Source organism: Scyliorhinus torazame, chromosome 5 (genome assembly GCF_047496885.1).
Source record: "Scyliorhinus torazame isolate Kashiwa2021f chromosome 5, sScyTor2.1, whole genome shotgun sequence".
In the NCBI taxonomy this organism is placed as follows: domain Eukaryota; kingdom Metazoa; phylum Chordata; class Chondrichthyes; order Carcharhiniformes; family Scyliorhinidae; genus Scyliorhinus; species Scyliorhinus torazame.
Window position 1 is genome coordinate 99,226,469 of NC_092711.1, and position 24,772 is coordinate 99,251,240.

The 24,772-nt window shown below is 46.6% G+C and overlaps 1 protein-coding gene and 1 gene segment (V, D, J or C); both read right to left on the bottom strand.

The window, feature by feature from the left end:
- LOC140419119 (uncharacterized) overlaps positions 1–24,772 on the bottom strand; it is a 439,103-nt gene that overhangs the window by 278,350 nt on the left and 135,981 nt on the right. The window lies entirely within an intron of this gene.
- Positions 1,561–22,938, bottom strand: LOC140419121 (Ig heavy chain C region-like). The segment is given in 5 exon segments: positions 1,561–2,006; positions 4,051–4,359; positions 4,995–5,303; positions 5,513–5,806; positions 22,872–22,938. Coding segments are annotated over 5 exon segments (1,347 nt in total).

The window sequence follows — 24,772 nt, forward strand, 5'->3', positions numbered from 1 at the left end:
AACAGTGAAAACCCAGGGAGAATTCAATCACCAGTCTGGATTTGGATTTTGGGGAATCGGTCTTAGCAGACGGATAAGAGGAAAAAGGGTGCTAAAAAAATACATCTTTATCATGATGGTCTTTGAAACCCTTCAGCCAGTAAGCTAAGTGCCGTCTTGTAATGTCAGTAACTGAGTTCTTAGTCTGGAGAACCGTTTACTTCCAAACTCCCTGCTTGGGGACTGGGAGGATATTGAGTTAATAATCTCCCTCTCTCTGGTCAGCAAATTGCCTTTGGGTTCTCCCTGCTGGAGGTGGAGATACAGAGAGTTCACTCATCACCTTCCTCCTCTTTTGGTCGGGAAAGTGGAGGTAAAATGGGTCAGTATTGCCCCTTTGCTCTCTTTGTTGGGAAAGTGTGGGTACAGTGGGTTAACTAATGCCCATCCCCCCTCATTGTTGGAAGCGGGTATACAGTGGATTATCTCAGCCCCCATCGTCTCTTTGTTGGGGAAGTGGGGGTACAGTGTGTTAACTAATACCCCTCCGCCTCTCTTTGCTGGGGAAGTGGGGGTACGGTGCATTAAGTAATGCCCCCTTCCTCTCTTTGTCATGGAATTGGGTTACGGTGGATTAACTAATGCCCCTCCCCCTCTCTTTGTTGGGGAAGTGGGGAGACAGTGGATTAACTAATGCCCCCCTCTCTCTGCTGGGGAAGTGGGGGGGGGGGGGGCAGTGGGTTAATTAATGCCCCTCCCCCTCTCTTTGTTTGGCGAAGTTGGGAGACAGTGGATTGACTAATGCCTCTCCCCCTCTCTCTGTTGGGGAAGTGGGGGGGGGGGCAGTGGGTTAACTAATGCCCCTCCCCCTCTATCTGTTGGGGAAGTGGGGAGACAGTGGGTTAACTAATGCCCCTCCCCCTATCTTTGTTTGGGGTAGTGGGGAGACAGTGGATTGACTAATGCCTCTCCCCCTCTCTTTGTCTGGGGAAGTGGGGAGACAGTGGATTGACTAATGCCTTTCCCCCTTCTCATTGTTGGGGAAGTGGGGAGACAGTGTATTAAGTAAAGCCCCTCCCCCTCCCTCTATTGGGGAGGTGGGGTACAGAGGAATAACTAATTCCCCTCCCCCTCTCTCTGCTGGTGAAGTGGGGGTATAGTGGATTAACAATTTCACTTTCCCCTCTCTTTCACTGAGGATTGTTGGTCCATGTTTCTGTGTGACCCTCAATTCAGTTCCCAGTGGGTCTGATACAGCAACTTAAATCTGACATCAATTTTAAAGGAACGGACAATGGGAGAAGCAGGAACACCGAGGACTAAATATGATGGGTTTGTTTGTCTGAAATGGGAAATTGTCCGATTTCTTCTCAGAGGGGGGAAAGTCAGTGAAGATATTTTGCTGACTTCTGTTATGAATGAGTTGTGCTCTGTCTCTAACCCAGGGTGTTTATGAGCTGGGAGCACTGGTTGTATCAGACTTGGGGCCGAGACCTCTAGAAATCCGGGTCTCATTAAACCAATCTGATATCAGCAAAGTGGAAGCTCCATTAATTAAACGGCTGTGCATTTAAATCACAATTGGAGGAAAAATACTTTATTTTTATTTCAGTTAGACATGTAACCCATAGATTCTCATTGACATGAATTAACGGTGTCCATCAGAGCGAGGGAAATGTTCACAAAACTCGGTTTACCGCTGGATTTATCAACCGTTCTGTTGATGATCTTCAAGGGGATGGCTTCATGTCCCACCACACAGGAGTAAGAAGCGCCGCTGGCCCACTCCTCCGCTGCAATGGATAACAGGCTGTACATGAAGAAGGAGCTATTGCCGTTCTCCGCCATCACCTCGGTGTTCTTGTAGTTCCCGGGATTCACCGGCTTGTCATTGACGGTCCACTTGACGAAGATCTCTCGGGGGGAGAAACCTCTCACTAAGCAGCTGAGGGAGACGAATCTCTGAGCGGAGACGTCTTCAGCCGAGGGCAGGAGGACAGAGACGGACGGTTCCCGCGGGTTGGGATCTGCAGAAAATGTACAAAAATGTCAGTAAAATGGGGAATTCCGGAGACAATGGAACCGCGGGTTAGATGTGAGAGAAATGTGTTTTGTGTTGGATTTTAAAGGTTTCCATTTCCCACTTTGGGATCTGTCCGGTTTCCCAGCTCGGAGCTGAGGTGGACACAAGCCTTTTCCCTCAGAATTTATGGATGTTGGATATGATGGTTTCAGAAAGTCTACAGCAGGGAAACAGGCCATTCGGCCCGCCTGTTCTGTGCTGGTGTATAAGCTCCACTCCAGACTCCCCCCACCTTACCCCAAGAAGATTGGAAAACTGCCAATGTAACACCCTTATTGAAAAGGGGAGGGAGACAAAAACAGGTAACTATAGGCCAGTGACCTTAACATCTGTCAGTGGGAAACGGTTCGAGTCCATTATAACGCATTCAATCGCTGAGCATTTAAACATACTTAATATAATCAAACAGAGTCAGCACGGCTTCGTGAAGGGGGAATCATTGCCTGACAAATGCATTGCCCTTATTTGAGGTGATAACGAGAAGGCGAGAGAGAGGGGGGGCCAGTACATGTAATTTACATGAATTTCAAAACTGTGTTTAATAAATGAATGTTCTATTCCCACGTTTGCAGATGACAAAAAAAGGTAGAAAGGCAATTGGTGAGGATTACAGAAAATCCACAGAGGGACAGAGACAGCTTTAGTTACTGAGTGAAAACTTGATGTGGAGATGCCGGCGTTGGACTGGGGTGAGCACAGTAAGAAGTCTGACAACACCAGGTTAAAGTCCAACAGGTTTGTTTCGAATCACTAGCTTTCGGAGCACTGCTCCTTCCTCACCTGAAGAAGGAGCAGCGCTCCGAAAGCTAGTGATTCAGAACAAACCCGTTGGACTTTAATCTGGAGTAAAAACTTGGCAGATGGAACAGAATGTTGGAAAATGTGAGGTTAGACACTTTGGTAGGAGGAGGAACAAAACGGAATATTATTTAGATGGAGAAAGCTGAAGTAACGGGGGAATTGGGGGTCCTCGTGCAGTAACCACAAAAAGCAAGTTCTGCAGGTAACATGGAGACAAATTGAATGTTGACATTTATTTCAATGGGAATCGAATATAAACATGGGGAAGTCTGGCTAAAACTATCCAAGGCATTCCCGTAGCGGCCTCCCCGAACAGGCGCCGGAATGTGGCGACTACGGGCAATTCACAGTAACTTCATTCAAACCTACTTGTGACAATAAGTGATTATTATTATTTAGTGAGACTATACCTGATATGCTTTGAATAGTTTTGGCACCCTTATCTAAGGAAGACAGATTGGTTTTGAAGGCAGTCCAGAGAAGGATCACGAAGTTGATCCCGAGTATGGAGGGATTTTCTTATGAGCTGAGGTTAAGTAGGCTGGGTTTTACTTATTGGAGTTTAGAGGAATGAAGACGACCTAATCGAGACATGAATGATTCTCAGGGACCTTTGTAGGATAGACGCTGAGGGGTTCTTCTCCCTTGTGAGAGTGTCTAGGAGCAGCGAGCAGGATCACAATGTAAGGGTTCGCCTATTTAATAGAGATGAGAAGGAATTTCCTCTCTCAGAGAGTAGTGAAGCTGTGGAATTATTTAACCCGGGGGCTGTAGATTCTGGGTTGTTCAGTATGTTCAAGGTTGAGAGAGACAGATTTTAAATCAGTAAAGGCGTCAAGAGATATGGGGATAAGTCGGGAAAGAGGAGTTGAAGATTATCACATCAGATCAGTCATGACCTCACTGCAGGCTGGACCGGTGTTGATGGGCCCAATGGCCAACGTCGGCTCCTAAGTCTTGTGGTCTATGGTCTCGCTCCAGCTAAACCCAATATCACTGTTTTCAATTCATTGTTCGTTCATCTGCATATCAATTTCCCCCTTAAACTCTAAATGCCCCGAGTATTTAGTTAGTGGAATTACCAATCAGAATGGACCATAAATACCCTGAATGGTAAATACTGACCGCTGCACTGACACTAGAAATAGACACAATGACTCACTTATTGCTTCAGTCTCACCGCTCACCTATTTGTTTGTGGATTGAAATTCTTAAAGGAGTTGGCAGGTCCTGATGGCTCGCCACACAGTCAAACACAGCCCCACTCAGCCAGGCTTGTGTGGAGATGTTTAATTTGCTGACCACACTCTCAGTATCTGCCCCAGGCTGGTCGGCAATCTCTGATTTCAGCGGCTTCTTCGCTTCACTCCAGGACACGTTGACTCCATAAGGAGCATTCGAAATGACGCAGGTTAAGGTTACAGTCGCCTCCAGTAAGACCTGTTCTATTTGTGGTGGCAGTATTGTTACTGAGGCATCAGTGCAAAGGGAAGGATCTGTGAATGAAAAAAGTAGAAATCAACCCAAGTTTGATCTTCAGAATCAGGACAGCGGTATTCAGCCTGAACTCTACATGGGACTAAATCAATTCGAAATAACAACGTCTAAAGATCGCCTTTAATCTTCTGTACACAATGGAAAACCAGTTGGGTCTGTGAAAACTACTCTCATTGTGAAATATGGTCAGTCCCGATACCATGCTAACGAACCAGTGTTGCAGCATTCCCAATGCCAATATTCCATTCCTGATCTCAGGAACGCAGTACTGAAGGCTGATCCATAAATAGGTTGGATGAACCTTCCAACACTTTCCCCCGGAGCTGTTATCAGTTAACTGTTTCAGACACCCACTGCCGCTCAAATATAATCAGCTGTCTCAGGATGAAGCTGACATCGAGTCCACCTCACTCACTAAATTACTTCAAATTTGAGGGAAACATTTATTTCTATCCTGATCAAGTCCTGAATGGTGAGCAATCCAAATGCAGCTCTTACATCAGAATGAAACATAAACTACATGGCAGTAAATTAGAAATTATTCTGTGCTTTGTACTAACTTAAGTAAATTCCTGATTTTGATTAACATCAGAGTGCAGGATGATTTATTTTTTCCTCTGTTTGTGTCTCTTACCAGACGCGGTGATGTTGCGACTTTGGGTGACCTCTTGATGAGTGACCTGGCAGGTATAGACCGCTTTGCTGAACCATTCCCCAGCGGAGACTGTCAGCCGACTGCTCGCCGAGAAGTTCCCGTTCACTTCACAGGGGGGCGAGGTGACAAATCCTGAACCCATGGGTTGTCCATTCTTCAGCCACTTCACCGTCATTGACTTTGGCTGGAAATCGTTGATTGAACAGACAATGGTTGCAAATTTCTGTCTTGTGATTTCTTCACTGGAACTCACGGTGAGGAGAACATTTGGAGCATAAATTCTGGGACCTTCAAGAAACACAATTAGACATTTCTTGCAGAAGAAATTGATAAACAAAATGAGTTCATATGCTTTAAAAAATGTTTGTGGTCAATAGACACTAAGCTGGATTTCCCAGGGATCAGGAATATGCAGAGTATTACAAATGAGTTAACTCCAATACCCTATAGAAGATAATCATAGGTTTTCTATTTCTCACAGATTCCACAACACTTACATTCCATTCCAATGCTCTTGTCTGAGCCGCTGTGTCGAACCTCACAGCTGATTTTGCTGCATCCTGGCTCGGTGATGGTTAACTGGCTGCTCAGGGTGTAGGTTCCCTTCTTGTTTCTCACTGACGGGTATTTCTTAACTCCAGTGGTGATCAGCTGCCCATCTTTCTTCCAGGTCAGGCTGGAGATTTCTGGGGAGTAGTCCATCGCCAAACAGCCGAAGGTCACGGAGCCATCGGCGTTGTGTTGCTGACAGGAGGAGACCAGGCTGTAGAGAGTGGGCGGAGACGGTGTTGCTGGGAGAGAATGGCCGATCCAACAGGTTAGACACTGGTATTTGTGATTTATAAGTAACCAAACATTTCATAATTTGACAAGAACTATGAGTTTATCCTAACATTTACCAATTAAATCCTACATCCACATTGAATATTCTATCAGTTATATCATTGAGAATCACCTACGTTTTGTCCCATCTTTAGAAACTCACATCTCTTTCTCCGTCTCTATCGAAAAAAACACACATTTTGATGTAATCTGAATGGTGTAACTTTGATTGGATTGAACGAGGGGAGCAGAGGGTTTCCCCCATTATTTCAGCCACCATGTGATATAAAATGTAAATGAGGCCATAGTCCCGGAGATTGCTCTCTCCTTCTGAGAGTTGACTGGTGGTGATTTAACCTGAGGGTCACCACACATCAGGCGAGGGGCAAGGTTGAGAATGTGGGTCTTTATGAATAACCTCAGCCGCTCCAGCAATTGAACCCACGCTGTTGGGATCGCTCTTCATCACAAACCAGCCGTCCAGCTAACTGAGCTGTGTACGTCACAATCCAGCTAACTGAGCTGTGTACGTCACAATCCAGCTAACTGAACTGTGTACGTCACAATCCAGCTCACTGAGCTGTGTACGTCACAATCCAGCTAACTGAGCTGTGTACGTCACAATCCAGCTAACTGAGCTGTGTACATCACAATCCAGCTCACTGAGCTGTGTACATCACAATCCAGCTAACTGAGCTGGGTACGTCACAATCCAGCTAACTGAACTGTGTACGTCACAATCCAGCTCACTGAGCTGTGTACGTCACAATCCAGCTAACTGAGCTGTGTACGTCACAATCCAGCTAACTGAGCTTTGTACGTCACAATCCAGTTAACTGAGCTGCGTAGGTCAGAATCCAGCTAACTGAGCCGTGTACGTCACAATGCAGCTAACTGAGCTGTGTATGTCACAATCCAGCTATCGGAGCTGTGTACGTCACAATGAGCTAACTGAGCTGTGTACGTCACAATGAGCTAACTGAACTGTGTACGTCACAATGCAGCTAACTGAGCTGTGTACGTCACAATGCAGCTAACTGAACTGTGGAAGTCACATTCTAGCTAACTGTGTACGTCACAATCCAGCTAACTGAGGTGTGTACGTCACAATCCAGCTAACTGAGGTGTGTACGTCACAATCCAGCTAACTGAGCTGCGTAGGTCACAGTCCAGCAAACAATGCTGTGTACGTCACAATCCAGCTCACTGAGCAGTGTACGTGACAATCCAGCTCACTGAGCTGCGTACGTACAATCCAGCTCACTGAGCTGCGTACGTCACAATCCAGGTAACTGAGCTGCGTACGTCACAATCCAGCTAACTGAGCTGTGTACGTGACAATCCAGCTCACTGAGCTGCGTACGTCACAATCCAGCTAACTGAGCCGTGTACGTCACAATCCAGCTAACTGAGCTGTGTACGTCACAATCCAGCTAACTGAGCTGTGTACGTCACAATCCAGCTAACTGAGCTGTGTACGTCACAATCCAGCTAACTGAGCAGTGTACGTCACAATCCAGCTAACTGAGCTGTGTACGTGACAATCCAGCTCACTGAGCTGCGTACGTCACAATCCAGCTAACTGAGCCGTGTACGTCACAATCCAGCTAACTGAGCTGTGTACGTCACAATCCAGCTAACTGAGCTGTGTACGTCACAATCCAGCTAACTGAGCTGTGTACGTCACAATCCAGCTAACTGAGCAGTGTACGTCAAAATCAATTTGTGTTAAAAATGTTGTCTCTTCATTTGTATCTTTGCAGATTTGGGAACTTCCATTTGTTCAAACTGACTGATGCCCCCTCCTCTCTCCATTTCACTACCCCCATTCCCCAAACCAGAGCATAGTGGCTTTGCTTCAAAAATACCTTCGGAATGCACATTTATATAATTACAATAAGGTTCTACATTTGAGTAATTGCAACATTCTCTAATTTTAGGACCATGCGGGAGTCGGCCATTCAGTCCGTCGAGTCTTCTCCCCCAATCAATAAGATCCTGGCTGTGCTGATTGTGGTGTTAACTCCACATTCCGCCTGTCACTGAGACCGGACTGTCTGCAATCCCTCCGCACCCCGCCCCGCGCTCCCTGTGCGTCCCCCATCTCTCTGCGGTTCCCGCTGGATTTCTGTACCTTTCTCCTGGTCCCTTCACTTTCGTTTAGCTCTCTACTCTTTTCCACGGCTCTCTGCGCTTTCCTCCGCATCTCTGCACTTTCTCTCGACTCTGCATTTTCTTCCTGCTCTTTGTGCTTTGCCCAGGTGTGCTGCACTTTTCCCAGTTCTTTGTGCTTTTCCCGGTTCCTGGCACTTTGTTCGGGCTTTTTGAGGTTTTAGCCAGCACTGTGCGCTTTACCCCGATTCTTATCGCTTATCGCCCACTCCATGGACTTTCTTCCGGCTCTCTGCACTTCCCCCGGCTCTGTGCTCCTTCACCCTACTCCCTGCATCTTTCCCCGGCTCCCTGCCTCTTTCCCCGGCTCCCTGCATCTTTCCCCGGCTCTCTGCGTCTTCCCCCGGCTCTCTGCACAGCCCCCGGCTCTCTGCACCTTCCCCCGGCTCCCTGCACCTCCCCCCACCCCCCCGCGGCTCCCTGCACTACCCCCCCCCCCTCATCCCCCGCCTCCGGCTCTCTGCACTTCCCCCGGTACCCTGCACCCCCCTCCCCCCTTGGCTCTCTGCAGTTCCCCCGGCTCCCCGCACCCCCACCCCCACCCTGCTCTCTGCACCTTTCCCTTGCTCTCTCCACTTCTTTCCAACTCTTTGTCCTTTTCTACGACTCTCTGTGTGTTCCGCTGCATCTCGGTCTATTCCCTTGCATTTCTGTCCTTTCCCCTGCATCTCGATGCTTTCCTTCCAACTCTGCCTTTTCGCCGCCTCTTTGCTCTTTTCCACCGCCTCGGCGCTTTCTCTCGGCTTCGGAGTCTTTCCCCGGCTCTCTGCACTTTCCCCGGCTCCCGGCAGTCCCGTGTCATGCAGCCACATTCGGGCGCCACTCGTCATCAGTTTCGCTCCAGTTCTCCATTCCTCTCTCGTTGCAGCCGCTCCCTTGCCCATTTCCTGAGCATGAGTGAGAGAGGATGAGTGAGTAACTGAGTGAGGGTAGGAGAGTGAGTGTGGGCGAGTGAGTAACTGAGTGAGGGTAGGAGAGTGAGTGTGGGTTAGTGAGTAACTGAGTGAGGGCAGGGGAGTGAGTGCGGGTGAGTGCGTAACCGAGTGAGGGTAGGAGAGTGAGTGTGGGTGAGTGAGTAACTGAGTGAGGGTAGGAGAGTGAGTGTGGGTGAGTGAGTAACCGAGTGAGGGTAGGAGAGTGAGTGTGGATGAGTGAGTAACTGAGTGAGGGTAGGAGAGTGAGTGTGGGTGAGTGAGTAACTGAGTGAGGGTAGGAGAGTGAGTGTGGGTGAGTGAGTAACCGAGTGAGGGTAGGAGAGTGAGTGTGGATGAGTGAGTAACTGAGTGAGGGTAGGAGAGTGAGTGTGGGTGAGTGAGTAACTGAGTGAGAGTAGGAGAGCGAGTGTGGGTGAGTGAGTAACTGAGTGAGGGTAGGAGAGTGAGTGTGGGTGAGTGAGTAACTGAGTGAGGGTAGGAGAGCGAGTGTGGGTGAGTGAGTAACTGAGTGAGAGTAGGAGAGCGAGTGTGGGTGAGTAACTGAGTGAGGGTAGGAGAGTGAGTGTGGGTGAGTGAGTAACTGAGTGAGGGTAGGAGAGTGAGTGTGGGTGAGTGAGTAACCGAGTGAGGGTAGGAGAGTGAGTGTGGATGAGTGAGTAACTGAGTGAGGGTAGGAGAGTGAGTGTGGGTGAGTGAGTAACTGAGTGAGGGTAGGAGAGCGAGTGTGGGTGAGTGAGTAACTGAGTGAGAGTAGGAGAGCGAGTGTGGATGAGTGAGTAACTGAGTGAGGGTAGGAGAGTGAGTGTGGGTGAGTGAGTAACCGAGTGAGGGTAGGAGAGTGAGTGTGGATGAGTGAGTAACTGAGTGAGGGTAGGAGAGTGAGTGTGGGCGAGTGAGTAACTGAGTGAGGGTAGGAGAGCGAGTGTGGGTGAGTGAGTAACTGAGTGAGAGTAGGAGAGCGAGTGTGGGTGAGTAACTGAGTGAGGGTAGGAGAGTGAGTGTGGGTGAGTGAGTAACTGAGTGAGGGTAGGAGAGTGAGTGTGGGTTAGTGAGTAACTGAGTGAGGGTGAGTGAGTTGGGTGATTGAGGATGTATGAATGTTGATAAGTGGCGGATCAGGGGTGACTGACTGAGGGTAGGTATGTCACCGAGGACGAATGAAGGGTGTGTGAGGGAGAGTGAGTGAGACGCAGAGAATGAGTGACTCTGGCTGAGTGAGGTTGTGTAGTGAGAGTCAGTGAAGGTGAGTGAGCGAGGGTCAGTGAGTGAGGGTGAGTGAGTGAGGGTGGGTGAGTGAGGGTGGGTGAATGAGGGTGAGTGAGTCAGGGGGTCGACTGCTGGTGAGTGAATGTAGTGGGTGAATGAATGAGGGGAAGTCAGTGAGCGTGGGTGAGTGAGGGTGAATGAGTGAGGATGGTTGAGGGACGATTGAGTGAGGGTGGGTGAGTGAGAGTGTGTCAGGGTGGGTGGGTAAGTGAGGGTGGGTGAGTGAGGGTGTGTCATGGAGGGTGGGTGAGTGAGAGTGTGTCAGGGAGGGTGGGTAAGTGAGGGTGGGTGAGTGAGGGTGTGTCAGGGAGGGTGGCTGAGTGAGGGTAGGTGAGTGAGTGAACGTGAGTGTGGGTGGGAGAGTGAGTGAGTGTGAGTGCCTGAATGAGGGTGAGTGAGGATACGTAGGTGTTTGAGGATGAGTGAGTGACGGTAGTTTACTGAATGAGGGTGTGTGAGGGTGGGTGAGTGAGGGTGTGTGAGGGTGAGTGAATGAGAGTGTGTGAGGGTGGGTGAGTGAGGGTCTGTGAGGGTGAGCAAGTGGGCGTGGGTGGGTGACTGAGTGAGGTTGAGAGCCTGAATGAGGGGGGGGGGGGTGAGGATGGGTGGGTGTTTGAGGATGAGTGGGTGAGAGTGTGTGAGTGAGGGTGAACGTGTTAGGTTGGGCGTGTAAGGGTGAGTCAATAACGGTGAGTGGTGCTGAATAAGGATGGGTGAGTGTGCGTGAGGGTGAGAGTGAGGGTGGGTGAGTGAGAATGTGTCAGGGAGGGTTGGTGAGCTGAGGGGGGTGAGTGAGAGTGTGCGAGGCTTGTGAGTGAGAGTGTGTGAGGCGTGTGAGTGAGGGTGTGTGAGGCGTGTGAGTGAGGGTGGGTGAGTGAGAGTGTGTCAGGGAGGGTGTGTGAGTGAAGGTGGGTGAGTGAGAGTGTGTCAGGGAGGGCGGGTGAGTGAGGGTGGGTGGGTGAGTGGTGGTGGGTGAGTGAGTGAAGGGGAGTGAGGGTGTGTGAGTGTGGTTTACAGAATGAGGGTGGGGGAGTGAGGTGTGTGAGGGTGTGTGAGTGAGGGTGGGTGAGTGAGAGTGTGTCAGGAAGGGTGGGTGAGTTAGGGTGAGTGAGAGTGTGTCAGGGAGGGTGGGTGAGTGAGGGTGTGTGAGGGTGTGTGAGTGAGGGTGTGTGAGGATGGGGGTGAGGGTGGGTGAGTGAGGGTGTGTGAGGGTGGTTTACAGAATGAGGGCTTGTGAGGGCGGGTGAGTGGGGGGGTGTGAATGACTGAGTGAGGGTGAGAGCCTGAATGAGGGGGAGTGAGGGTGGGTGTGGATGGGTGGGTGAGGGTAGGGAGGGTGGGCGAATGAGTGTGGGTGGGTGGCTGAGTGAGGGTGAGAGCCTGATTGAGAATGGGTGAGGATGAGTGAGGATGGGTGGGTGTTTGAGGATGAGTGGGTGAGAGTGTGTGAGTGAGGGTGAGAGTTAGGTTGGGCGTCTAAGGGTGAGTCAATGACAGTGAGTGTTGCTGAATGAGGATGTGTGAGTGTGTGTGTGAGGGTGTGAGAGTGAGGGTGGGTGAGTGAGGGTGTGTGAGTGAGGGTGTGTGAGTGAGGGTGTGTGAGTGAGGGTGTGAGAATGAGGGTGGGTGAGTGAGGGTGTGTGAGGTGGGGGAGTGAGTGTGGGTGGGTGACTGAGTGAGGGTGAGAGCCTGAATGAGGGGGGGGGAAGGATGGGTGGGTGTTTGAGGATGAGTGGGTGAGAGTGTGTGAGTGAGGGTGAGAGTTAGGTTGGGCGTCTATGGGTGAGTCAATGACAGTGAGTGTTGCTGAATGAGGATGTGTGAGTGTGTGTGTGAGGGTGTGAGAGTGAGGGTGGGTGAGTGAGGGTGGGAGTGAGAGTCTGCGTGTGAGGATGGTTAAGGAAAGGTGTATCATTGCGGATGGTTGAGTGAGGGTCAATGAGTGACGGTGAGAATGGTGAGTGAGGGTACGTGAGTGAGTGTGGGTGAGTGATCATTCCCAGGTGCTCCCAGCCCATTGGGATGATGTTTCTTGGGATGATTTTCCGCTCAGGCTCAGCTTTCTGTTGCCTGTTGTCCACAGCCGAGCTGGGGGCTCCTCCATTCGGCTCCACCAGTCCCACCTCCTCCTCTTCCTCTCCATCGATCCGGTCCTGATTCTCCACATTGATCAGCTTTCAGTAACACCGGCTGTGTACAGTCAGACAGCAGTGTAGATCACTGGGCAGCTGCTTTAATACTTTCAGTAACACCGGCTGTGTACAGTCAGACAGCAGTGTAGATCACTGGGCAGCTGCTTTAATACTTTCAGTAACACGGCTGTGTACAGTCAGACAGCAGTGTAGATCACTGGGCAGCTGCTTTAATACTTTCAGTAACACCGGCTGTGTACAGTCAGACAGCAGTGTAGATCACTGGGCAGCTGCTTTAATACTTTCAGTAACACCGGCTGTGTACAGTCAGACAGCAGTGTAGATCACTGGGCAGCTGCTTTAATACTTTCAGTAACACCGGCTGTGTACAGTCAGACAGCAGTGTAGATCACTGGGCAGCTGCTTTAATACTTTCAGTAACACCGGCTGTGTAAAGTCAGACAGCAGTGTAGATCACTGGGCAGCTGCTTTAATACTTTCAGTAACACCGGCTGTGTACAGTCAGACAGCAGTGTCGATCACTGGGCAGCTGCTTTAATACTTTCAGTCACACCGGCTGTGTACAGTCAGACAGGAGTGTAGATCACTGAGCAGCTGCTTTAATACTTTCAGTATCACCGGCTGTGTACAGTCAGACTGCAGTGTAGATCACTGGGCAGCTGCTTTAATACTTACAGTAACACGGGCTGTGTACAGTCAGACAGCAGTGTAGGTCACCGGGCAGCTGCTTTAATACTTTCAGTAACACCGGCTGTGTACAGTCAGACAGCAGTGTAGATCACTGGACAGCTGCTTTAGTACTTTCAGTAACACCGGCTGTGTACAGTCAGACAGCAGTGTCGATCACTGGGCAGCTGCTTTAATACTTTCAGTCACACCGGCTGTGTACAGTCAGACAGGAGTGTAGATCACTGAGCAGCTGCTTTAATACTTTCAGTATCACCGGCTGTGTACAGTCAGACTGCAGTGTAGATCACTGGGCAGCTGCTTTAATACTTACAGTAACACGGGCTGTGTACAGTCAGACAGCAGTGTAGGTCACCGGGCAGCTGCTTTAATACTTTCAGTAACACCGGCTGTGTACAGTCAGACAGCAGTGTAGATCACTGGACAGCTGCTTTAGTACTTTCAGTAACACCGGCTGTGTACAGTCAGACAGCAGTGTAGATCACTGGGCAGCTGCTTTAATACTTTCAGTAACACCGGCTGTGTAAAGTCAGACAGCAGTGTAGATCACTGAGCAGCTGCTTTAATACTTTCAGTAACACCGGCTGAGTAAAGTCAGACAGCAGTGTAGATCACTGGGCAGCTGCTTTAATACTTACAGTAACACCGGCTGTGTACAGTCAGACAGCAGTGTGGATCACTGGACAGCTGCTTTAATACTTTCAGTAACACCGGCTGTGTACAGTCAGACAGCAGTGTAGATCACTGGGCAGCTGCTTTAATACTTTCAGTAACACCGGCTGTGTAAAGTCAGACAGCAGTGTGGATCACTGGACAGCTGCTTTAATACTTTCAGTAACACCGGCTGTGTACAGTCAGGCAGCAGTGTAGATCACTGGGCAGCTGCTTTAATGCTTTCAGTAACACCGGCTGTGTACAGTCAGACAGCAGTGTAGATCACAGGGCAGCTGCTTTAATACTTTCAGTAACACCGGCTGTGTACAGTCAGACAGCAGTGTCGATCACTGGACAGCTGCTTTAATACTTTCAGTAACACCGGCTGTATACAGTCAGACAGCAGTGTAGATCACTGGGCAGCTGCTTTAATACTTTCAGTCACACCGGCTGTGTACAGTCAGACAGCAGTGTAGATCACTGAGCAGCTGCTTTAATACTTTCAGTATCACCGGCTGTGTACAGTCAGACAGCAGTGTAGATCACTGGGCAGCTGCTTTAATACTTTCAGTAACACCGGCTGTGTACAGTCAGACAGCAGTGTAGGTCACCGGGCAGCTGCTTTAATACTTTCAGTAACACTGGCTGTCTACAGTCCGACAGCAGTGTAGATCACTGGACAGCTGCTTTAGTACTTTCAGTAACACCGGCTGTGTAAAGTCAGGCAGCAGTGTAGATCACTGGGCAGCTGCTTTAATACTTTCAGTAACACCGGCTGTGTAAAGCCAGACAGCAGTGTAGATCACTGAGCAGCTGCTTTAATACTTTCAGTAACACCGGCTGCGTACAGTCAGACAGCAGTGTGGATCACTGGACAGCTGCTTTAATACTTTCAGTAACACCGGCTGTGTACAGTCAGACAGCAGTGTAGATCACTGGACAGCAGCTTTAATACTTTCAGTAACACCGGCTGTGTACAGTCAGACAGCAGTATAGATCACTGGACAGCTGCTTTAATACTTTCAGTAACACCGGCTGTGTACAGTCAGACAGCAGTGTGGATCACTGGACAGCTGCTTTAATACTTTCAGTAACACCGGCTGTGTAAAGTCAGACAGCAGTGTAGATCACTGGACAGCTGCTTTAATACTTTCAGTAACACCGGCTGTGTACAGTCAGACAGCAGTGTACATCACTGGGCAGCTGCTTTAATACTTTCAGTAACACCGGCTGTGTACAGTCAGACAGCAGTGTAGATCACTGGACAGCTGCTTTAATACTTTTAGTAACACCGGCTGTGTACAGTCAGACAGCAGTGTAGATCACTGGACAGCTGCTTTAATACTTTTAGTAACACCGGCTGTGTACAGTCAGACAGCAGTGTAGATCACTGGGCAGCTGCTTTAATACTTTCAGTAACACCGGCTGTGTAAAGTCAGACAGCAGTGTAGATCACTGGGCAGCTGCTTTAATACTTTCAGTAACACCGGCTGTGTACAGTCAGACAGCAGTGTAGATCACTGGACAGCTGCTTTAATACTTTCAGTAACACCGGCTGTGTACAGTCAGACAGCAGTGTAGATCACTGGGCAGCTGCTTTAATACTTTCAGTAACACCGGCTGTGTACAGTCAGACAGCAGTGTAGATCACTGGGCAGCTGCTTTAATACTTTCAGTAACACCGGCTGTGTACAGTCAGACAGCAGTGTAGATCACTGGACAGCTGCTTTAATACTTTCAGTAACACCGGCTGTGTACAGTCAGACAGCAGTGTAGATCACAGGGCAGCTGCTTTAATACTTTCAGTAACACTGGCTGTGTACAGTCAGACAGCAGTGTAGATCACTGGGCAGCTGCTTTAATACTTTCAGTAACACCGGCTGTGTAAAGTCAGACAGCAGTGTAGATCACTGGACAGCTGCTTTAATACTTTCAGTAACACCGGCTGTGTAAAGTCAGACAGCAGTGTAGATCTCTGGACAGCTGCTTTAATACTTTCAGTAACACCGGCTGTGTACAGTCAGACTGCAGTGTACATCACTGGGCAGCTGCTTTAATACTTTCAGTAACACCGGCTGTGTACAGTCAGACAGCAGTGTAGATCACTGAGCAGCTGCTTTAATACTTTCAGTAACACTGGCTGTGTACAGTCAGACAGCAGTGTAGATCACTGGGCAGCTGCTTTAATACTTTCAGTAACACCGGCTGTGTGCAGTCAGACAGCAGTGTAGATCACCGAGCAGCTGCTTTAATACTTTCAGTAACACCGGCTGTGTACAGTCAGACAGCAGTGTAGATCACAGGGCAGCTGCTTTAATACTTTCCGTAACACCGGATGTGTACAGTCAGACAGCAGTGTAGATCACTGGGCAGTGCTTTAATACTTTCAGTCACACCGGATGTGTACAGTCAGACAGCAGTGTAGATCACTGGACAGCTGCTTTAATACTTTCAGTAACACCGGCTGTGTACAGTCAGACAGCAGTGTAGATCACAGGGCAGCTGCTTTAATACTTTCAGTAACACCGGATGTGTACAGTCAGACAGCAGTGTAGATCACTGGACAGCTGCTTTAATGCCGATATAATTTCATTTTCCACAAAACAATTTAGAACTGGGACAAATAACATTTCTGCGACTTATCGGATTTTCATTTTGCAAATGGGATTTTTGTGCCCGTAAAATTCTTGTCATATTGTGTCAGAGAGAGTGTGTTGTGTTTATTCATTCTTGTGATGGAGGCTCGGCCTGCATTTATCTCCCATCCCTCATTGACTTTGAGAAGGTGCTGAGCTTCCTTCTTTAACCATTGCAGTCCATGTGGTGTTTCCCCGAGTCGGATACATGATGTTGAACCAGCGGCAGTGCAGGAACGGTGATATATTTTATAGTCATGATGGCGAATGGTGAGGAGGGGAACTTCCAGTTGGTGATGTTCCCATGTGTCTATTGTCCTTGTCCAAATGGCCGCTGTCATCGGTTTGGAAAATGCTGCCTACGGAGACACGATGAGCTTCAGCAGCGGATCTTTAGATAGTAGACAGGCTTTGGGGAGTCAGAAGATGAGTTTTTCACCGCAGGATTCCTCACCTTTGATCTGTTGTTCTGGCCTCAAAATTTCTATGACTCACCCAGATCACTTTCCGGTCCATGTTAATCCCCAAGAGGTTGTTAGTGGGGATTCAATGATGGTAATGCCAGTGAATGTCAAGGGGCGGTGGTTAGATCCGTTCTTACTGGAGGTGGGCATTGCCTTCAATTGGGTGACTTGACTGTTACTTACCACTTGTCAGCCAGAACCGGATAGAGCCTCCATGTTGCTTTATTTACAGGTTTATTTAGTGACTGCACAGTTGCAAATTGTGCTGAGCATGGTGCAATCATCTGCCAATAACCCCTGTTCAGACCTGATGATGGAAAGAAGGTCATTGATGAATAAGCTGGAGATGGTTGGACCTGGGACACTGCCCTGAAGAAGTCTCGCAGTGATGTCCTGGAACTGAGCTGATTGGCCTCCAGCAATGGAATCCATCCACCTTGGTGCTGGTTGTGACTCCAACCAGCGGAGATTCTTCCCCTGATTCCCATCCATTCATTCTTTGGTTGGGCTGCTTGAGGTCACACGTTTCAATGCTGCCTTGATTTGGCGGCACGGCAGCACAGTGGTTAACCCTGTTGCTTCACAGCACCAGGGACCCGGGTTCGCTTCCCACTTGGGTCATTGCCTGTGCGGAGTCTGCACAGTCTCCCGGGAGTCTGTGTGGGTTTTATCCATGTGATCCGGTTTCCTCCCACAAGTCCCGAAAATCCGTGTTAGGTGGTTTGGATATTCCGAATTCTCCCTCTGTGTACCCGAACAGGCGCCAGAGTGTGGTGACTGGGGGCTTTTCACAGTCACTTCATTGCAGTTAATGTAAGCCTACTTGTGACAATAATAATGGTTATTATTATTGATGTTAGTTCAGTCGCTCTCACCTGTGTATCTGAAAGTGTGTGCGTGTCTGAGTGTGTGTGTGAGGGAGAATGTGGGAATCTGTCTGAGAGCCTGTAACTGTGTCTATGTATGTGTCTGCATGCATGCGTGTGAATGCGTGTGTGTGTTTCTGGAGAGATGGATCAAGAGAGTGGGAGAGAGAGAGTACACGTGTGAGTGTGTGTGCGAGAGTGTATCTGTGTGTGAGAGAATATCTGTGTGTGAGAGCGTGATTGTGTGTATTTGTGCGAGCGACAGGATGTGTGTGTGTGTGAGGAGCAAAATAGTGTGCACAGAAGAGAGACTGCATGCGCAAAATTATGTGTGTGAGAGGGCATGCGTGTGAAAGAGTTCTTTCACAAGAGAGCATGTGTGTGAGAGAGCATGTATGCACCAAAGCATGTGAATGAGACAGCATTTAGAGAGCGCGCGTGTGAGTGTGTAACAGACCATATGTGTGAGAGAGCATGAGTGCAAGAGAGCATATGTGTGAGAAAGCATGTGTGTGAGAGAATGTGTGCATGAGACAGCATGTGTGCAAAAGTACATGTGTGTGAGAGAGCATGACTATGAGAGAGCATGTGTGAGAGAGCATGTGTGCGAGAAATCATGAGTACGAGAGAGACCATGAGGTGTGCGAGAGAGTGTGTGTGCAAGAGAGAATGAGAGAGTGTGTGTGGGTGAGAGTGTGTGTGTGAGAGAGAGTGTGTGTGAGAGCATGAGTGTGAGAGAGTGAGTGTTTGAGAGAGTGTGTATGTGAGAGAGCAAGTGTATGAGAGAGCATGTGAGTGAGAGGGCATGTCTGTCAGGGAGCGTGTGTGCAAGAGAGCGTGAGTGTGATAGATATGTGATTGAGAGCGTGTGTGTGAGAAAACATGTGTCGGAGAGTACATGGGTGTGAGAGCATGTGTGCAACAGAGCAAGTGTGTGAGAAAGCATATGCGTGAGAGAGCATGTGTGTAAACGAGCATGAGTGTGGGTGAGCAACTGAGTGAGAGAGTGTGTGCGAGAGTGTATCAGAGCGCATGTGTAAGAGAGAGCATGTATGCAAGAGAGGATATATGTGTGAGAGAGCAGGAGTACAAGAGAGCATGTGTGTGCGAGAGGCCATGTGTGTGCGAGAGGCCGTGTGTGTGAGAGAGCGTGTGTGTGAGAGAATGTGTGTGAGAGAGCGTGCCTGCGAGAGACCATGCATGTCAGAGAGAGTGTATGTGTGAGAGAGTGTATGTGTGAGAGAACGTTTTTGTGTTGGAGAGATGTGTGTGACAGGGCATGTGTGTGAACGAGCGTGTGTGCAAGAGATAATGTGTGCGAGATTGCATGGGTGTGAGTGTGTGTGTCTGTGAATGATTGTGTATGTGAGTGAGATTGGTAAAGCGTGTAAGAGAGAGTGTGTGTGAGAGAGTGTGAGAGAGGGTGATTGTCTGTGAAGAGAGAGTGGGATAATGTGCCTATGTATGTGAGAGAGCCAGTGACAGTCTGTTGGTGTGAGAGGGAGAGTTGGAGAGAGAGAAAGTTGGAGATAGAGAGTATGTAAGAGAATGTGTGTGTGAGGCAGTGCGTGTGTGACCGAGTGAGTGTGTGAGAGAGACTGTGTTTTTGAAGAGCTATTGTGTATGTGAGAGTCTCTGTGAGAGAGAGTGCCTGTGTGTTTGAGGAATAGTCTGGGTTTCTGGGAGAGAGGGAGTGTGTGAGGGAGAAAGAGTGTGCGGATGAGAGCGTACCTAGTGTGTCAAATTTCACTCTGAAACACAGGGGAACGAATCATTCAAACTGATTGATTCTAATTGATAAATGGTCAACTTACGACAAATGAAATTTAATAACCTCTTTGAAATTAAACTGATATTAATTTCAAACTCCCTTCGCCTTTCAGCTATTTCTTCTGTCTGTCTGAACTGGGCAGAATGTATTTTCACTGAGAATGAACACATTAAATATAACAGATTGAGGGGAGTTTCATGTCTGTGACAGAGATCCAGTGTTTGATAAGAAATAAACAAACCAGGAAACATTCACATTGGAAACTGATTACCTGATTTGATCCAATGTCTTTATTAAATACAGTAAGAAGTCTTACAACACCAGGTTAAAGTCCAACAGATTCACCTGAGGAAGGAGCAGTGCTCCGAAAGCTAGTGACATCGAAACAAACCTGTTGGACTTTAACCTGGTGTTGTAAGACTTCTTACTGTGCTCACCCCAGTCCAACGCCGGCATCTCCACATCTTAATTAAATACAATCAACAAAACAATGGAGGCGGGCCACCTCATCAACCGGAGCAATTAAATGTATTGTTTTCTAAATTATTTTCAGTACAATTAACCATTCTCCAATAGCTTTGATATCACACACCAGTCTGCTACTCAATTGTAGCAGTTAATTTATGTTGAATTAGTTAGTACTAATGTCGCATTGCAAGTTATTGCCAATTGTCAATTAGTTGACCTGTCAGCTGATTTGTACTCTATAATATAAATAATAAAACATGGTTCTCTGTAATTCAAAACCTGCTCCTGCCTGAAATTTGATAAATAATTTGGATTTAATTAAATATTAATCTTCAAATTATCGGATGGAATAATTCAGACATGTGTAATATCTCATCTGTTTGTTAAAGCGGTATTCCCGAATTGATAAACTGTTGTAACTCGAAACAATATATATAACAATAAAGTCCTTGGTAGTTTGTGATCAATAAAAATGTTTCCGAGATTTAATAATTCAGGCAATTCGATTAACTTTATTATTGAAAATATTGCTTAAGAAAAGGAGATCCAAATTAATCAGTGCAAAAAGTAATGAAAATAATTCATTCAGACCCCCCACAGCCCTGAAACATTGTGAGAAAATGTAGAAATGTTCTTGTTCGATTTACGATTTAATAAGAAATAAGCTTGAGGCTCAGATATAATCTGTTATTCTATTGTATAATTTGTTTTATTTCTATAATGTTACATTGTGTACAGCACAGCTCTGCGAGACAGGATGTTATTATTATTGCAAAGCTAATATTCTCCTTTTGTAATTAAATTAATCTCTTTGAATTTCAAGCGTTTACTTGTCAATCTCCAGCCCTGTGCAGTCTGAACATTCCTACAATTTAGATAAAATCAGAAGAACAATTCCTGCACTGTCAGCGACTTCCACCTCTGAGAAAACTCTTTATGATTAGATGAGAGACACATATCTGACTATCAAACTGCAAATGACGTTAAAGAAATAATATTGTTGCTGCTGCACAGAAAGAATCTAATAACCGGATACATAAATTGCCAAACTGCAATATTAAACTCCGAATTAAGTAACTGCAAACGTAATCAGAGAAATAAAAAATAATTTAAAAATCCCTTGTGCAACTGAGCACTGCTGTACAATCGGTATGTTATTATTAAAACAGTTTCAGGCAAAATCACAAACTATTTCCAGCCTGGAAACTTTTCCGGTGATGCTAATGGTGTGCAGAGCACAGCAGAATTGTGAAAGGTGATTAATGATACTAATATAAAAACATCTTTGATTAATATGGAGTTGTATTTCAATTGGTTAAATTATATTAATTTACTCACCAATTTGAAAACGTTTTAATTAAATAGTTTCAGACTGCAGTAACGAATTGAGTTCTGAGTGAAACCATGGTTTATTTTAATCAGTAATTATCAGGTAAAATTTTAAAATGTCTATTACATCATTAATTCCTTTCTTTATTTTCGAAGACTGCCTCTTTTCCCCTAACAGTTGTGTTTTAAGCAGTTTCAAACACGTAAACGTTTTGCATTTCACCAGAAAACGTGTAACCGCTCAACGTCACCGAGTTTAAACAATGCAGAAACAATGCAGAAACAGTGCAGAAACAATGCTGAAACAATTCAGAAACAATGCAGGAACAATGCAGAAACAATGCAGGAACAATGCAGAAACAATGCAGAAACAATGCAGAAACGATGCAGGAACAATGCAGGAACAATGCAGAAACAACAAACCACTTCACAAATTGTACATATTCAAAGTCACCCAGGCACACAATCCCCTCAGCAGGAACCTAACATTTCTAAAACATCTGAATATAGAATCCAGCAAACCAGTTCGCCACCAAATATATGAATGATCAAACTAAATAGAAGTATGGAAGAACAGCAAGGATAGTGTGGAGGTGGGGTCTGTCCAGAATAATATTACAATTTTACCCCATTTTATTCATATTTGACCACGTTTCAAACTTGTTTCAAACATATTTAAACACTTAATGTTTGCAGTAGATGGTAAAAGCTGCAACCATGAGATGTCGCCGAGATGAAACATTGCAGAAAAGCCAAGCTGTGATTGTAGTCACAAGTTATGTTCGGAAAGAACGTTTTAAACCGTGGTTTAGTTAAAATGTAATTATCACTTTTTAAGAACCATTCTAAAATCCTGACTGTTTTCTACCTACACTCGTGCGTCAAACGTCTTGCTTTCATTCAATCACAAAACATGGAACCGCTCAGTATCACCGAGTATAAAGAATATAGAAACGCCAGCACAGTTTCACAAATGTTACTCATTCAGTCACCCAGACACCATCTACTCAGCAGAAAAACACGAAATCACATCATCGAGGGGCTGAACTCATTTTATGGAGAAGTAGCTCCATTAAGAAACACTTCCAACAAAAACAATCAACATTTCAAGAAAATCTCAATTTAGAATTCACCAAGTCGGCTTTTCATCAAGTGAATGAAAAATTAAACCAAACAGAAATATGGAAGAATATCATCAGCATTGTGGATAAGCAGAAAGTGTTCAATAAATTAACACAGAAACGATAGCATATTTTGTGAATGTTGGGTTCGATTTCTAACACGTGTGCAGGTAAAACGCACAGCCACCAGATGTCACCGAGATTAAACATTTCAGAAGCGCCGAACTTTTTAACAGACACCAGATATTTAAAGTAACCCGGCCACACAGTATCCTCAGCAAATAAACATCAAATCACAACAACCAGGGACTGAATCCCTCAGCAGAACATTTTGTCAAGAGACAGAGTAATTCTATAACCCTTTTCAGCAGAATCACATGAAACATTGCAACAAAATCACAATACAGAATCCACCAAACTCAGATTTCACTGAACAACTGAACTGTTAAAATAGAAAACAATAAAACAAAGTCTGAAATAAAACAGTTCATAAATAATGGAATGATTCTTACCTGCAGTCACCGTCACCATGGTCCCTTGTCCCCAGTAGCCCATAGCGTCACAGTGTCACATTCCCTGGGCAGCTCCGTACAATAACCGGACCTGCACAAAATAGACAGAAATCCACCATTATTTTAAATATTCACAAATCAGAGACAAGGTAAAGTCACGGTAAATTTTCATTAAAATAGAATTGTATTTATGGATATCGCTTGCTGTTCAAAAATGACCTTAATGTTTTATATTTCACAGATCAACACAAGAACATGTTTTTGAAAATACCAACGGTTGAGTGAATAATTGTCACAGATTTTCCATATTAAATCTTATTATTTGGGCAGTGCTGGACATAAATAATTATTTACTGTAAATAAAGTTGGATTGTAAAAGCGAGCACTGAGCCAGCCTCAGTTAATTAGTGCTGAGGGGCTTTTTGTATTGACAGTAACTGCTGTGCCAGGTATCACAGTGAGACACAGCGTGTCAAATACTGCGGCAGACTGTTAACTGTAAAATACAGAGATTTAATTTCACTGTTCACTCAAAAAGCTAACTCTGTCTCTTCCAAGAGCGAATCTGAGTTATTTCAGCTTGTCCTGGTCATTACATTTATAAAGAGGATCGGAACACTTTTAAACCCTCTGGGCACATTTAGCGTGTCGGTCAACAATGATAAAGTGGAAGATTTTTATACCTTTTTACAAACTAATATTGTGTTTTATTTAAGCCTCATTTACGTTGACAATCCTGCTGTGGCCCTGATCACCAATTTGGACAAACTCTTTCACTGAGGTTTTTGTATGAGGATGTCGCTGTGCACAGCACTGTGATCCACTGTAGTCACAGTGACAGACACCCGCACAAAAACTGCACTCACTCTCTGTTCAGTCCTGCCGCTCAATATTCACTTCAAATAGACGATTACTTCTGATCGAATTTACAATTTAGGCAGCAGTTCATAAAACGCAATGTGCATAGACTTTCTCCAAGTATCAGAAATAATACAACGATGAGTATATCCAGGTCTGTAATTACTGAAACTGTTAACAGTAAACATCAACAGACAAAAGCTAATACTTTCAAATCGATTGGTTTGTTCGGTTTTACTGTTTAATTTTCCCTGTGTCAGTTATGTAAGAAGCAGCTTGTGTTTTGACTCTGATCATTGCCATAAATAATTACATTTGAATCAAGTACTGACCTTCAGGTTAAGGTGCAAGTTGCTGAATTCCCTCTCGAGCTGTTCTTGTGCGGGTCCAGCCCTGGTTCCTCGCGCTGTGGTATCCTGCACAGTAATAGATGGCGGTGTCTTCGGTCTTCAGGTTCGTCATGGCCAAAGAGAAGATGTTGTTCGAAGTGTCTTTGGACGCAGTAAATCGATCTTTAATTGCTGGAGCGTAGTTGTTGCTGGATGAAGTTTGGTAGTAAAGCAGCCACTCCAGCCCCTGTCCGGGAACCTGGCGGACCCAGTGCATGTAGTAGCTGCCAAGATCGAAGCCGCTGGTTTTACAGGTCAGTCTCAGGGAGCCGCCGGGACGCCCGCTCTCTGCCTCCGGCTGAGTCAACACAACCTCCGACTGGACACCTGTAAAAATATATCAAAAAGCCCGAGGATTAATGCTGGTGAAATGATTGGTGAGTCTGGAACATTCCAGAGAGAGACTAACACTGAGACAGTAACAGTGAGAGACTTGGACACTAAAAACTACTCACGGGATAAGAAAGTCAGCAACAAACTGAGAGAAATGGCCCACCTCATCCTTCTGGTCATTTGGGGGAAATGGTTGTGTCAGGAACTCAGTGAACAAACCAGCTCCCGGACTGTTGGATTCGGGTCCCAGTGAGCGGTATTTAAATACCCGGCAGAAGGGGCGGGTTTCCAGGCGCCGCCTGTTGATTCCCTGGTGGAGGC